The sequence below is a fragment of the Phalaenopsis equestris genome, unplaced genomic scaffold (assembly GCF_001263595.1).
Source record: "Phalaenopsis equestris unplaced genomic scaffold, ASM126359v1 Scaffold000240, whole genome shotgun sequence".
In the NCBI taxonomy this organism is placed as follows: domain Eukaryota; kingdom Viridiplantae; phylum Streptophyta; class Magnoliopsida; order Asparagales; family Orchidaceae; genus Phalaenopsis; species Phalaenopsis equestris.
In genome coordinates, this window is record NW_018164682.1 from 132,302 (window position 1) to 149,654 (window position 17,353).

General features: G+C 33.5%; 1 protein-coding gene across 2 annotated transcripts in view; it reads left to right on the plus strand.

The window, feature by feature from the left end:
• LOC110024009 (ubiquitin-conjugating enzyme E2 11-like) overlaps positions 1 to 16,123 on the plus strand; it is a 20,978-nt gene extending 4,855 nt beyond the window's left edge. For both annotated transcript variants that reach the window (XM_020723712.1, XM_020723713.1), the window contains exons 2-3: positions 6,280 to 6,503; positions 15,662 to 16,123. In XM_020723712.1, the coding sequence (XP_020579371.1) occupies positions 6,288 to 6,503; positions 15,662 to 15,892 (447 nt within the window). In that variant the 5' untranslated portion in view covers positions 6,280 to 6,287 and the 3' untranslated portion in view covers positions 15,893 to 16,123. The remainder of the gene's footprint in view (positions 1 to 6,279; positions 6,504 to 15,661) is intronic.
• The last annotated feature ends 1,230 nt before the right edge of the window (positions 16,124 to 17,353 follow it).

The window sequence follows — 17,353 nt, forward strand, 5'->3', positions numbered from 1 at the left end:
TATATACATATATATATATATATATAAACTTATTATAATTGTGGTTTGTTTGTCTCTAATTCCATTAAGATTTCACTTTCTAAGACTTACTTAAAGGTTATTGTTCTAAAATTATGGTGCATTTAAGTCTAGAGAGGCTTTTTTCACAACATTTAAGAAATTGGATACAAGGATGACACGATCATTTTAAATTTTGAATGCATTGGACTACTGACTACAAATTGAAAATTCCAAGAAATATATCATAAATCCAATTTTCCAATACATCTAATTTAACCTTTTTTCATGAGCTAATCCAATTCACTGAATTCTTATTTATTTTCTTCCCTTCTTTTGCCTCTTAGCGGTCCACGTTTTATTCTTTATTAGATACTTCTACATAACTTGTTTTTGAGGCTATTCTATAAGATAAGATTATATCCCCTATTGATAGTAGAATTCTAGAGATCATTTTTGTTGTCATTATATACTCATGTCTTGATTTTTTTGATAAATATTAAAAAGCTCTACTAATTGGAGTTGACTTTTTTCAAGCTGGGTAGATTAATGCACTACGTGGTTAGGCGGTGGAATTTGAATTTATCTATTTTTGTTGGGAGTTCGAATTTAACATTATTTGATGTTTTTCAATTGTAGTTTGGTACTAGTTTCTTTATTGGACAATGGCATTTGGTTCTATCTTTATATTTTTTTAGTGGTTCTATTTATGATGATTCCTATGATATCGTTACGCTGGTGCCTAAGCGCAATTTAGTCTTTATTAGCTTGAGGGTAATTTAGTCTTTTATTACTTGTTATCATTTAGGGTTAGGTTATGCATAAGATTATTGTATTTTAGTTTTGGGGTTAGGGTTTGGAGAGATTTCTTACCCCTCGAATTGTAGGATTTGACAAAGATCGCATACCTTTCGAATTGTAGGTGTTTATCTTTATGTATTTTTGTTGTGTTATTTAGTGTTTCTGAAATAAAAAGATATTTTGCCCTGCCCTAATTTCTGTGAAAAATCCATGGAGAATCGTATGAAGTGGTATTAAAACATTTGATTCTTAGGAGATCAACCAGGAGATCACAGGTTTCGGGCGCACCAAATCCTCTTGATCAAGAATATAATGTACAGGAGTTTCTTGCAATACAACAGAAACCAGCAAAGGATCATGGTGTCCAGAGTTTCACGCAGACTCGCATACAGGAATTCCAAATCGCGGTTTTCTGGAGTTTTGTGTGATTTCTAGAGATTTGTGTTGAACCTGATTGTGCCGCGAAATATGAGATTTCAATATAGAGTAATTCCTCATTGATTGAAAATCATACTCGAAGGAATGACAACCAAGTAAATAGATGATTTGAAGAATAAATTGGAGGAAGAGATGAGCCGAATCATATCTGAGATGGAAGAAATGTTCTCCATTATAGAAGAAGCTTTTTTCTCCACAAACGATAGGTTTTCATCCATGAAAAACATATTTGAGGATTGATTCGAGGGCTTGGAGGAGATGATGGGGAAACTTATTGAGATGCAATCAAAGACTCTGTCGAAGATTCAATTTGCAAACCCTAACCATGGGTTAACTAAAGAATTCTTGGTTCAATCGGGAAAAAAATCATATGAGAGGAACATAAGGATGAAAGCATCCATCATCAAGAACCATCGATGGGGGGTGGAGGAGATTTTCGATGGAGGGGGTCGAAACATGGAAAAGGGGTCATGCAAGAGGTACGAAGGAGCATAAAGATGGAAAGAGGGAAGCCAGAGTGGGGTATTGCAATGTTTGATGGAGGGAATTTTACCCTAAATACATCGGGGGAAACACTAGAGGGAGAAGAAGTTGGGGTGGCGTTACTAGAGTTAGAAAGTTGAAGATGCCGATCTTTGATGGGAAAGATGCATATGAGTGAGTGTACCAGGTGGAGTGATATTTCACAGTGAATGGGCTAAATGAGAAGCTCATGGTAGCAGGGTCATGTTTGGAATGTAAAACTTTAGTTTGGTTTCGGTGGAGGGAGGCTAGAAACCCGATTCGTGTGTGTGAGGAATTTAAAGATTGTTTGTAGGAACGTTTCTGAACCATTCAGGAAGGAGATTTACATGAACAGTTTTTGGCACTGGTTCAGGAAGGGTTTGTCATGAAGTATAGGAGAAAATTGGGTGGTATTCATCTGTTTGAAAGTGATATCAGAAAAAGAGTTGAAAGGCAACTTCATGAAAGTTTGAAGCCACAAATTCGAGCATCACTTCGTTTGCTAAAATGGTGAAGACTGTGAGAAACTATGGAATTAATGCAGTTGGTTGAAGATAAAAATCTAATAGACTAGCGAATAGGAGCGACACAGGTGGAGCACTGTGCAAAAATGTTACAACCATGATGATACCAAAAACTCAAATAGTGGAAGTCTAGCAGGAGTCTCCATGAGACAAGAATAATGGGTCACGACCGGAAGCGACACTCGAGCATCTTACAAACATAGAGATTCAGGAGAAGCGAGCCAATGAGCTATGCTTTATTTGTGATGAGAAGTTTGTCCCAGGACACCATTGCAAGAATAGAACATCACAGGTTCTTACAGTGTGTGATAAGGAGATAGAGGATGAAGAAACAAAGAAGACAGTGGTGGAGGAGGTACATTCTCATCTTTCACTTTGAGAATAATGTGTCTTTTTGGGAGGGGAGTATTGTTACACTGGGGCCTAAGGGCAATTTAGTCTTTATTAACCTAGGTGCAATTTAATCTGTTATTATTTGTTATCATTTAGTATAATTATGGCTAATATGTTTAGGGTTAGGTTATGCATGAGATTATTGTCTTTGAGTATTAGGCTTAGGATTTGGGAGAGATTTCCTTCCTCTTGAATTGTTGGATTTGGGAGAGATTGCCTATCTCTTGAATTGTAGATGCTTGTCTTTATGTATTTGTGTTATCTTTATGTATTCGTGCTGAGTTGTCTGGTGTTTTTGAAATAAAAATGTTTTGTTCCCTTATTTTAGTGGAAAATTTGTGGAGAGTCATATCAGATATCTATTCTGATTAGCCATAGATTACAATTTTTTGGTTATGTATGGATGCTGCCTCATTTTTCTTAGGCTACATGATAAGGCTGTCTTTTATATTGTGTGAATTTGATTGATGAGACGTTTCAAAATTTGAATGAGCTTACGAGGTTTTCTTCTTGAAGCCATCTGATAACTCAAAGCAAGGATGGCACCTTGACTGAATGATAAGAATTATGGAGTTCTAAAGTTTGATTGGAATTAATTGTTTCTTTGGGGTTTTAATTTAGACTTGCTCAAGCTGATATTATGTCAGCCAGCGGGGTGAGGTGTAAATTTTTTGAAGCATGTAAAATAGTTTTTGCTTGAAAAAAATCTCTCTTTCCAATTTCAATCTGATAAGTGTAAGCTGTATGTATAATTCCTTCAGTTATGGTACAAGTTTGATGATCGATTTTAAGCTAGCGTAAGACTTAATTTAACTTGCTTTGTCATTTATAATTCATCATTCTATTTCATCTACATAATCTGATATTGAATTTTCCATGTTCCCTAAAGCATAACTAATAATGGCAGACAGAAAGGCTACATGGGAGATTTATAGATCTCAATTTGCTTTTAAATCTTCATAGGAGTTTACTTTGTTTGCATAATTGCCGTGATATTTTCCATGATTTCTAAGTTTATTAATCTGCATTTTGTAATGTCTTGGTTTTCTTCTGTTGTGAATTATTTGACTTATCTTCTATTGCTGACAATGCATTTTTAATATGTTATTTTGGGACTCATGTACACTCAGTCATATTAACTTCACCAGTTCACTTTCCTAAGGCTTCTGTATATCATTATTCTCTGTTCTAAGGCTTCTGTATATCATTTTCCTTTTTTCAGTAATCTCTTTTATTGAAATATTTTACTTTTGACAGCCTTCAAGTAGATCGATTGATTAAGACTTGTCTTGTTGATTTTAAAGTTTGTAAGCAATCTTGTACCTCTACAGTTTACTTGAGAGGATGCATCTGCTATATGATGCTCCTATCAATTAGTGTCTGTGAAGAAGCGTTGACTAATGCACCCGTGAAATGCTAAAAAATAGAAAGTCCGAGTTTTTTACCTAATGGGATGCATATGCAAAGGAGGCCAATGATCAGGGAATCAGGTCAATGAAAAAAAATTGACAAATCACATTTTGTTAGAGCTGGGACTGCGAAGAGCTGGATGAAAACTAGGAAGAAGTGGCATAATCGTTAAACGTGGCTTGGCTTAACAATACAACTAAGGGTGAGAAAAGTTTGATTTTGTGCGATCCTGCGCCAACCCAAAATTTGATAGAACCTATTTATGTTGGCCTGTAGATCTAATTGATTTGATTTCAAGCTTGCTTGGTTTGGATCAGGCTGATTTCAAGCTGGCTCAAATTTGATATCAGTCCACTTGAATTCACTTAATTTACCTTTTTTCAATTTTAAAATAATAAATACACATATATGCATATTTCAACTATCATATGCTTACATATTCATCTATGTATATATTAAAACTAAAAAAATATACATATTAGGCTCAGCTCCTAATTGGCTTTGAAGATCTAATCGGGCCAAAAATTTGGCTTGTGAGTCTACTCGTTTGGCTCAATCCAAACTTGCTCCAAGCCAAAAATAGATTCAATATAACCAGCTAAATTAGTAAACCAGTCACTCCTTTTATATAAATGGTAAAAAAAAATGTTTGGCATTGAAGTCTTTATAATGTGCATTCCTTTTTTAAGAAGATATGAAAAGTTTATCTTAACCAAAACCTAATTATCTTACTAGGTATCTTTTTTCTCTCCATGCTGACCATTCTCCTCCAGCTGTCTGATCATTCCCGCCGGCAAGGACAATAATTGGCGATGGTATGCTTTATAGAATTGTAAGCTCACTGACATGAGAATCTTCTTTCAGAAACATACAGGATCCCATGCGCTTGTCCTGCAATTGTTGACCAGTGATCTTGTGCTCTTGACACACTTTTTTTAGGGCATTTACATATATACCGCCCAATTTAGATGTTAGATATGTAAGTACATAGGAATTGAGTGTAATGTATGTAATTTCCCCTTTTTTTAATCTCATCCATATGCTAAGAAAGAAGTCCTTGACGTAGGTTGCAACCAAACCAGGCATGCCTACCTGGTTCCAGCCAAATGAGATATGCATGCATAGGTTGCAGCCAATTTTGTCATAGATGTCTGTGAGCCTCTTCTTTGTAGCCATGCCTTAATTGCAAACGTTGGTGGAAATTTCTAAGTTTCGCCTAACCTATGTGTACATGCCAGGATGGTTGCATTTCAAGTATGCTTGGTTTGATGGTTCCGTTGTATACATCATGCATGATTCTTTCTGAAAACCATATCCTACACTTTGATCGCAGCAAATGCACATAGATGCTGCTCCAAAATTTTGTTTTAGCTTGCTGCTGAGAGGAGACAGCATGGCAGAGAAAGGGTTTGCAGGAAGGTTTGGAAATGATTACCACGGCGATTTAAATATAATACTTGAACAATGCTGCCCTTTCATAGGAGCTAATTATAAGGATTTTACGTATATCTCTGCTTAAAACAGACACATGGCAAAAAATTTGCTGCTACTTCAGTTGACAAATCTGGATGACTAGCGATCCAGCAGGCTTTGAAAACCATGTAACTGGTTGCTTTTTGAATATTTTGGGCGGAGAGATCCTTGACCTGGTTACCTTGTTTCCATTAATCTTTAATCAATTAATATAATCTAAAACAATAAATGGTGCACATCCATTGCATAAATTCTCCTCTTGGGAGGGACAATAAAGCTATTTGAAAAGAGGCAATTGGTGATCACTTGCTCTGGATCTACTATTCAATTTATTGTAAATGCTGCTGCATATACCATCATTTTTTATTAATAATTTTGGCTTGCCCACATATTGTTGGCGTACAAAACCTTAAGAATCCTTCTTTTTGGCATGTTGGCTTATAAAAATGAATACTTCTATTTTATGTTGGAATACAAATCAGCTGTTATGAACTTAGATTGGAACGCTACGCTGATCCCTTTATCTTTTCATGCTTTATTATGTTATTTATTGTAAAAACTGCATAATCTGATTACTTTGTTTTGCCCTTTGAAATATTACTATATTTTTTGTCGCTGTTGGTTGCATTGATTTAAGTTCATTGAGTGGGCTATGAATGGCATACTTTATACACCAATTGTTATAATTTCATTGACAGTATATGCTGAATTATAGTTTTTATTTTTTACTTAAAACCAGGTGGCATAATGGCTAGCAAGCGTATCCAAAAGGAGCTTCAGGATCTGCAGAAGGATCCTCCAACATCGTGCAGTGCTGGGCCTGTTGGCGAAGATTTGTTTCATTGGCAGGCAACTATTATGGGTCCATCTGAAAGCCCTTATGCTGGAGGGGTTTTCTTTATTAAGATCCATTTCCCTCCGGATTACCCATTCAAGCCTCCTAAGGTTAACTTTCAGACCAAGGTGAGTGAAAAGGCACTTTTTTAGTATGTTCATTCCAAGTACATTCTTTAACAGTTTTCCTTGTCACGGTGGCTTGTTTTTTATTCTTATGGCCGATTTTAATATGCTAGCATTGTTTTTATTTTATCACTGTCTATTTGCACCATTGTGTTTGTTTTTCCTGTTTTACTAATAACTGTAGCATTTTGTATTTTCAAGTTTTTATGTACCACTAAATTTCACTCTGTAAGGGTGATGAGAACACAAAAAAGAAGCTAAGACCAAATCTGAATAAAATTATTTACACTGTATCATATCTGATTAAGTAGTTCAAAATTATAGTCTTAATTGTGTGTTTGACTATTTGTAATATCAGCTGTATCGCAAAATTTAGCAGTTAAATAAGGTTATACTGAATAGTTTTTTGGTTTGATTGAGTTGAGTCTTAATTATGGTTCACGCATCAAGGTTGAGGAAGGTTTAAAAATAATTAAAAAAAAACCTTTGGAATGCTAATTCTAAACGGGAGCAGAACTATTTATATTTTTAAAAATTCATACTTCGGAAATTCTATTCTTGCACGCATACATGATTTTAAAAAGCTGTTTGCGAGAGTGTTTTTAAAATCTGTAGCTTCCTGTATGGATACCAAGTGGGTACTGAAAATTTAAGAATTTTCCATGAATTCTATTTTGAATTAGTTTAATATATCGGACACATGAACTTAGTTTAATTGTCAATTTAGGTTTAAAAAATTGTTAATGTGACTATGTCAATGCACTTATATCGGCATTTATCTCATGAACTAGTAAAATGATTTCTATCCTTTTTGATTTTTCCGTATTCTCATTCTACTTGAAATCTGCATCTTCATATAAAATGGTACTGGATGCCTACAAACTCAATTCAAATAGCAGCTCCGTTTTTCAAAATGGTGGTAGACTGGACGGTGGTGCAGAAAATACCTGTCATATCTAATGTAAAAGTTCCTGATTTTTATCATACACTCAAGACAGCATTTGGTATTGAAGAATCAATTTCTGTTTTCTCCGAAAGGCTACATTGGAGGTATTTTTGTCCGAGTCATTTCATGAAAAAGTAACCTTGAGAATTGGTTTGATATGCATTAATGAGAAAAGGTTGTGCCAAAGGTCTATTTGATGTTATCTATGAATAAAATCTGTTAGTTCTTGTGCTATGAAGCACAGAAACAGGTATGGGAAGACGGACACGATATGATATGGGGATACGACATATATGAAAAAAATAGGGCACAACACGGCGTGAACATGTTTTTATATTTAATTAATAATTAATATGAAATATATATATTTTTTTCATTATTTTTTTATTAAAATATTACAACACAAATTATGCAAGAATAAATTTTAACTTCATAAATTTAATTTATATTATAAAACCTCATGCTTATGAACATTAATTTTTAAAATTAGATGGAATATATTTCAAAAGAATTGATCCAATTTATCTGCTGAATTTTAAAAAATCCTATGATTACAAAGAGAGAATTACTAATGCCCGGCTTTGAAGAAATATTGAATGCACATTCGATGCTTGATTTTGACGAATGTTAGAGGAAACTTTAATATGACGAGAGTTGGTGTGGTTTCAACCATGAGACCTAGTTAAGGCTGTATTTATATTTATAATTTTCTAATACCCGTGTCACATTTTATCAAATTTGTGTTAAGCTTGCATCTCCCAGATGTGTCCAGGTCTGAAAAAAATTCAGACATATATTTTTTAGTGGGGGCGTATCGAACAAGTGTCGGTGTCCAATGCGTGTCCAACATGGGTACATCACTTTTTTAGAATTGTCGGTGCTACGTAGTTTTTGAGTGACTAGAGTTACCAATTATTTAAGTGTCTGTGCTACATAAGTTTGTATCTTTTTATATTGGTCATGGAGTTGCTTAAAAGAATGAAATGAGGTTCCATGGTTTATGTTATTTTCAAATGATAGCTCTAATCAGTGGAGTCTTTATTGACATAAATGGATATATTGAACTCTGGAGGAATTCTCTGAAATTCACTGGCTTTCGGGTAAGTAGATTAAAGATCAAGTATATGCCATGGAATTTTAGTGGGCGTAAAATTGATAATTCTGATTTATATTTCTAGAAAATATGTGATATTTGAATGTGTTAAATTAATATCTTTGAGCTATTGTATAGAAGAAAAGTATTGGTGAGAATATAACTTTAAAGTTAATGCTGGGTGTTCAAATTACAGAAGTGCTTTCGCTGTTTTATGCTATGAAAGAATATAATTGAGAATCAAATATACACTTTATAAAGCTGTAATTAGATGGACTATGTGAAATGAGTATCATTGTTGAGTTCTTGCAGTTATGGTGACTCAGTTGAATATTGTAGAATGAAAATATTAGGCTAGGTATAGTTAAAGCAGATAAGATTGAATGGTAAACAGTTGCATTTAAGGAATTATATATGGATTTACGGATGATTGAGATAATGTAGAATAGACTTAGTTGGTTCAGATTTTTTTCATTGGAGGATAGAAAATGCACTAATAATGGAAGGATTATGATGGACAATGAGTAAACCTATGGTGATATGTATAGAACTTGTGCTAATAAGTCACGAATTATTTTTATTATGTCAACTAAGTTTCTATAGAAATGAATGAAGAGCAAGGTTTCATAAGCCAGTCCCCAACAGTTGGAATATGGTGAATGATGGTACTTATGATAATAATGATAATGTGGTGCAAAAAAATTAAGATGGGCTAACCACTTATATTTGGTTTTCTCAAAAACAAAAAAGACTTGGTATTCTATGAATGGTTTTAATTTTAATCTGTATTATGTTTAGTCAGGATGGTGATAATGTGTTTATTTGTGTGAAGGGAAGCTTAACTTATTTTTATAAGCCTTTTAAATTCTTTTTCGTTATCAATTTCAATCGCATTGTATAGGTATCAATTTTGATTGTTTATTATTATTATTATTATTTTGCTTGGTATCATTTATTTAGTTAATTTATTAAAAATAAACTTGGAAACAACTTTTGTAGACCTATATTTTGTTGATCATCATTCCCAAGAATGCTTAAATATGCCTTAGTGACACTATGAGACATAAATGTACTGATGACATTACATAATTTCTGTTTTCTTTAATTAAAATTGTACTTCTAACTATATTTATTTATTTAATATGCTGTAAAATAATTTCAAATATTAGTTTATCATCAATTGAAAATTTCCAAAGTTTTCATTAAGAAATTCCATCATAATTAAACTTATCCCTAACATATAGATTAGTTTTCTGAATTTTGATTCTATATTTGCTCCAATTGATTATTGCAAGAGGTATAATATTATTATTTATTCATCATGAATAAATTTAACTGGTAGAATAAAAAAAGTATTCATGAACATAATTAATTGAATATTTTGTTCCAATATTTATGTAGTATTTATGTAATCCTAAAGTATTTCTGATAAAACACATACAAAATAAGATTATAATAATTATCAATTAATTATAATAATTTTACATATCAATGTGATGCCATAAAAACCATGGATCTATGAGGTTGCAATGAGCAAAAAGAAATAAAGCATGATGAACGATGAACTCTGTGGGGATAGTTTGGAAAGTTGGAATGGCAGTGAACTCAGGGAGGCTGCGCGGAGTACTAGCAGGCAGGTTGGGCTAGCTGTTGGGAGAATTCAGTGGAGCATTTCAAACCACCCATCAAGCGAATGAATGAATGTTGTCATTGTAAGCCTGCTTGATAAATTTTGAAAGACTACCCTGGATAATCATTTAGTGAGTATATGATACCAGAGCTAGTAGGAAGAACAGCGGAACAAAAATAAACATTTATTAATATAGAAATATGATTACAACCTGACTAAAATAGAAATGAAATACAATAATAGGCGAATCCTCCGGCTAGGGATTTAAGAAGGTGTCCAAAGGCGGTGGTAGCATCGGCAGGGTGGCAGGGCAAGATGAGAAAGGTTGGGTGGTTGTTTGCTTAAGTGGTGATGGTGTTTTGTTGGTTGTAGGTAGGTGGGACGACAAGGTTGCGGAGGAAGTGGGAGTGGCGGTAGAGTGGTGGAGGCGTTTGAGGGTGGTAGGCAGCTAGTGGAGAGGTAAGAAAAGAGGGTCGGTGAGAAGAAGTGAAGGTGATTGAAAGTTTTTAACACTACCTTGGAGCAAGATATAACTGAAGCATTACCTGTCGTCGGATACAACCCTAACAAGGGAGAAGAGACTCCACACAAAAGATTGTAAAGCAACTCTACTAGAACTGCCTTCTACACACAGGGGACAACTATTTATAGCCTCCTATTTCTACACAAAAGGAAGAGGAGTGGGTAAGTAAGAAGAATCCAGAAGAAGACAGGTGCGGAAGATACGCGAAGCAACCCCTAGATCGTGAGGGTTTGCGATTCGCTTTCTTCTCCATCACGCGGGATCACAATGCCGTCTGCCCCGCTATTCTGCGAAGCTTCGTGGGATTACAGTAGGGCGGACATAATTGCGATCCCACGTGATCCTTTCAATTATTATAGAATTCTATTCACTTCCCTAAAACACTACTAGAATTATTTATGAATTGACTTACCACATCAACAATGTGAGCAATGTTAGGTCTAATACGTGATAAATTGGTAAGTTTTTAAAGCATTTTCTTATAAGAGTTTTTTTTTTATTGTGTTCTCTAAAGCATCTCTAATTCGTAGTTAAATTCAATGGGGCTTTTGATGGACTTGCATCCTAACTTACCCATCTCTTTTAATTGATCTATTTTTCTTTTTTATGTTGGTATGAAGTGTCCATGAGAAGAGTATGCAACTTCAATTCCAAGGAAGGACTTCAGTTTGTTTAATTTTTTGACTTATATTTTTTTATTCAATATTTCTTGAAAATTTTAATTTCTTTTGAAGTTACTACTTGTAATGATAATGCCATCAATATAAGCCAATAGTGGTAGCACTCTCTTTAAAAATGTGTGTTTTGCATGACTAATGTGTGATCTCCTTGATTTTATTTTTATCCCATGTTAAGTATTACTTGGAAGCTATACATTTGTTGAGAGGTTTGATGGAGAAGTTCAGAGATAATAAAGAGGATCTACATTTGATTTTTATTGATTTAGAAAAATCTTACGATAACATTCCAAGAGATGTCCTTTGGAGCGTTCTTGAGAAGAAAGGTGTTGATATGAGTTATATTCAAGTCATGAAAGATATGTATACTAGAGCTATTACTTGTGTTCGAACTGGAGGATGATTGACCAAATATTTTCCTATTTCTGTTGGATTACATAAGGGATTGACTTTAAGCCCATATCTTTTTGCTTTAGTTATGGATGGTCTCACTGGACATTTACAAGAGGATGTACCTTGATGTATGCTTTTTGCTGATGATATCCTTCTCGTGGATAAGACAAGAGAAAAAGCTTAGGAAAAACTTGAATTATGGAGATTTGCATTGGAGTCTAATGACCTTCATTTGAGTAGAACTAATACTTAATACATGGAATGTAATTTTAGTAGTAGTAGCTCTAGTGATAGAAGTGTAACTTTGGGTGATCAAATTATTAAAAGGTGTGAGCAATTTAGATATCTGGGGCCTGTTGCTCAAAACAATGGTGATATAGATGGGGATCTTAATAGTAGAATTTGAGTTGGTTGGTTGAAATGGAGGAATGCTTCGGGCTGTTTTTGTGCTAGAAAGTACCGCTTAGAATGAGAGGAAAATTTTATAAGAGGATGGTGAGACCTGCATGTTTGATGCCGTTGAATGTTGCTCTTTAAAAGAGAAGCATACTAAATTAAGTGTTGCTGAGATGAGAATGATTAGGTGGATGAGTGGCTTTACACTTAGAGACAATATGGTAAATGAATATATCCACGATAGGGTTGGTGTAGCTCCAGTGACGAACAAAATTAGAGAGAGCCGTCTTTGATGGTTTGGTCACATTAATCGTTGATCATCTGATGATCCGATTAGGAGAGTAGATGTTTTAGATCGACTTATGTTAAGAAAGGCAGAGATAGAGCTAGGAAGACTTGGGCTTATTGTATAAAAAATGATCTTAATTTATTTGAACTAAATGAAAATGACACTAAATAGGACACATTGGAGAAAAATGATTCATGTAGCCGACCCCACGTAGTGGGATTAAGGACTATGTTGTTGTTGTTGAGCATTACTATAAAGAAACCTCCAAGTAACTCTCTTAGAGATTGGTTCAAGTTATCAACCCATATGATATATTTTTTATCTTGCATAACTTCTATCATGTATTTGAACCAAATCTTGGTTGAAACTTTATAATATATACTTTCTCCTTTAGATTGTCATGTAGGAAGTTCTTCACATAAAGTTATTGTATATTTTATTCTTAGTTAGCTGCTAATGAGAAGAGAATTCTAACACTGCTTATTTTAGCTATTGGAGTAAAAGTTTCATGATAATCCATTATATGTTTGAGTAAAATTTTTGTTCCTTGGTCTAAATTTACATCATTCTAGTGAACAATTAGATTTTTATTTAACAATAAGTACCTTTATTATTATTATTTTAAATTTTAGTAACTTTACTAGTTCCCATGTTTTATTTTTTGGTCACCTATTCTATCTTTTGTAGCATTTTTCTAATTCTTATCATTTAAAGACTTATAAATTTGTTTAGGGATAGAAATAATCGTAAGAAAGTATTGGTGATTATAATGAAGATTTTCTTATAATAAAGAAAACTATATATTATGTTTAGTTGAAGTATCTCTATTTATAGCTCAATGGTTTCATTTGTTGATTCAAATAATTGATTTGACTTGCTTTGATTGAGGCTTTTTTTTAGTAAACCTGTAATTGTTGAGTGGGAAATAATCATGGAATAGGTTCGATTTGAGTGTGTGTTTTTTTTTGTTGACATGAAAATAAGTATAATCTAACAGTGAAGAATCAATTTGCAAATGATATTTGATGACAATAATAAGATAATGATATTTTTCATTCTAGTGACATCATTGGACCCATTCACCTTTTTGTGGGGAAATGGTTGCATTTATATATTTTTGTGGGAATAAATAATGAAGACTTATCAAATTGTTCATTGATCAACTTTCTTTTACTTTGGAAATGTGTCTAGACTACAACAACATTTCTAAATATTTTAAAAGTAATGATGTTTGAGGTATTAACATGGGAATGAATTTGTTAAGGAAAAATGTAGGACTCTTGAACTTGAGGATCATTGTAGATAACTAGTTTATGATGCAGGTGTAGTTAAAAATGTTTGCTCTCGGTGTTTTCTTGGTGTATTTTTAGCATATTATTTTTGAAAAAGGAGAACTTCTATAATAACGAGTAGGTGGTAGTTTTTTTTTTAGTCACTATTTTGTCTGGGGATTGTAAGCTCGCTATAGATTTTTTTTGGTGTTCCTAACGAACGCTTTTGTTTAACTATATTGTGTAAATGTCCTAATTTTCTTCCTTTACGAACGCTCCAAATCGATCACAATCACTTTAAATGATTCTTTCCAGTCAACTAGTATTGTGAATAGCTGTTTCTCTAGTTTTCCATTAGATTTTGATTTATTTTCTCAATTTCAATAAAACGCAATACCAAGGCTCTGTGGGTATTGCTGTTTCTGCCATGGGGAGGGAAACTACGGTTCAATACATGGACAAATAGAAAAGGAAAGACATGTGTTGAGGTAGTGACCAAAAGCTACAATTAAAAAAGTGATGGATGTTTGTGGTATTGTAACGATGAAGGATTCAATAATTAAAAAAAAAAAAAAGAAAGGAAAAAAATCTTGGGACTGTTGATATTATAACAGGAATTGGAGAGTATTTTTTGACTATTCATTCCAACAATTGTTTAATGTTTATACAATTTTGGAGACCTTCTAATAGGAAACATATAAAATATGGGATTAGTATCTGAAGGATAATTACAATAGTTTCATGAGTTGGTGATGGCATTAAAAATCACAAAGTGAAAAGGAAAAAAAAAAAGAAAGATGGCGAAATCCATGGAACTAGCTTGGAAGTGCAGATTGGTAGGCTCGGGGCGGGTGCTAGGTAGGAAACAACAGATGCGTGTCACAGCTGGGCTAGCAAGTGGATGAATTCAAAGGGGAGTTTCACAATTCAGCATATTAGTTGAAGCCCTAATGAGCATATAACCATAGTTTGCAATGACGAGAGGGAAAGAAAAACCATAATTATATTAAGTGGAAGATTACCATAGTTTTGAAAGAGAATTAAATAAAACAAACACAAAATTTATGTTTTTCATTTACTTCTAAATAAAACTTCGTTCTTTCTACAAGTAGGATTTAATTTCGGTGGAATCACAACCCATTTAATATATATCACTGAGATTAAGATTGCAAAGGCAAACCGAGAGGGAGATCTTGTTGTAGGAAATAGATACATCAAACTTGGCTCACAGAAGCTACCACGATGGTAACCCCATTTCATGGGATGTTGACATTACGTCGATACTATGAAAAAAAAAAAAAAACAAAAATCTGTTGTATATTATTTTGTAAAACATATTGAGATTTATGCCGGGCCTTCAAGCCCTCAATTACCAACCAACACAATTAGTTACTAGAACAAAAATTCAACCAGGCCATATTTTTTTTTGCATTTACATACGTACCACCAAATTCCTACATATTTACATATCTAACACCCAGACATTGATTTTTACATTTATACCACCGAAATCTTTCATATCACATTAAAAGTATCCCCATTTTAACTTTTAAACAATGAAACATACTTTTTCATGCACAAGTATTGTGGTGTTTATGTAAAAGTCAAATGTAGGTGTTAGATATGTAAATACATAAAAATTGAGTGGTATTTCTGTAAATCTTCCTTTTTTTTTCATTTCCAATTAAAGCAAATCTGAAATGACTGATGTAGATCAATTTTCACCATTTTTACAAACTATGCTCTTTTCATTTGTTCTTTAATTTCCACCAGTTGATGTTACTGTTACAGAAAAAAAGTTATATTTCCGTCTTACCTTTCCTGTCGCTTGTGCTCTCAGCTTAGTTAACATTCTCAATGTTCTCATAATTTTGTCATCTCAGAAGTTTATATCATGCAGCAACAACCTTCTATCATGATTATGTGTGATAAAATTTCCACAGGTTTACCACCCAAACATCAACTCTAATGGAAGCATTTGCCTGGACATTCTCAAGGAGCAGTGGAGCCCCGCACTCACCATATCAAAGGTTCTCCTTTCCATCTCCTCTCTGCTCACAGATCCCAACCCCGATGATCCCCTCGTCCCCGAAATCGCTCACATTTACAAGAATCAGAGGAGCCGATACGAGGAGACCGCGAGAGCTTGGGCCCAGAAATATGCCATGGGCTGATGAAAGAAGACTTCAATGGACCCTATGATTCTGTGTGTAATGTTTGTAATGAGTTTGCTATGTGAAAAATATAAATACTTGTTGGTTTAATATTATGTCATGGAAGTGTAAAACCTGCTCTGTGGTGTCTGTAACTTTTGTATGCTTATTTGAGAAGCATTCCTATGGGAATGGACGCATATATGTATGTTTTTGCTCTCCATCTCACCGAAGCTGAATGATTATGTCAAATTTTAAATCTGATGATGTTACAGCTTGTGCGCTTATGTTGTTCCCCCGAATAGTACAAGTTCCTCTTTATGCCAATGGATCCTTTTGACCGTTGTTTTTTCTTTTGAGTTTTGTGTTTTCTTTTGAGTTCTTACATATAAACAACCCAAAACTTTAAATTTAAATTTTATATTTCAATCACTCATAACTTTATATATTTAATGTTTTGGATGTTTTTGAGTGGTAGAAATGTAAAATTTGAAGTTTGGGTGATTAACAAGCTGTGTCTATGCATGCAAGTGTAAATTCTTCCATTGTTTGTGTTCAATAGCATTAAAAGTGATTTTATAATGCGATGTGTCTATGCACGCAACAATGGTGTAAGATATTGAGAAGGGAGATTTTCATAGATACCACCCAATATCTATGTTTTTACATATCTAGCACTTGATTTTAAATTTTTACATACATACTAGGTATGAAAAGGTGTATTTCACCCTTCACGAAAATGTGTATTGAAAGTTAAAATAGTGATATTTTTGATGTTATGTAAAAGATTTGAGTGACATAAATATAAAAATCAAAGTTTAGGTATCAAATATGTAAGAGGTATTTAGATAGATGCCACCCAATTTCTATATTTTTATGTATCTAACACTTCTCTTTACATTTTTATCATCAAAATGTTTCATATTACATAATAATTCCACCATCTTAACTACTAAAAATGTAAAATATTCTTTTTTCATGCATCAATAAAATCACTTGTATCTAAAATTTGAAGTTTAGGTGCCAGATATATAAATAAATAGAAATTGAGTTGCACATATGTAACTGGCCAAAATTAACATAGAAAATATAACAACATACTCTAAAACAATGATACACGTGCGTGTACTATGAACCTGTAAACCCTACATCACAAGATCCACCCAAACAAACAGGCAAACCCAACATGACAAGGGGCAACATGTTAGACTCGATTACGAGCATAATCCTATAATGTTTGATCTAAGCCGCCCCTTTTGCAACAACTCATCACCTAGGCTAAAGTGCAAAAGGCAACCCATTTTACGACTGATATGTAATAGGCAAACCATTGACCTGATTAAAGTCAACTAAGAGATTCACCCCCAATCATGGTTGATTTCCCAGTAGGGGGTATATAATCTAAGTTGATTCGTTGCTGAAAGGTTCTTAATGAGGTAGAAATCAATGTTTTGTATGTAATGTACTTTTTTTATCTTTTCA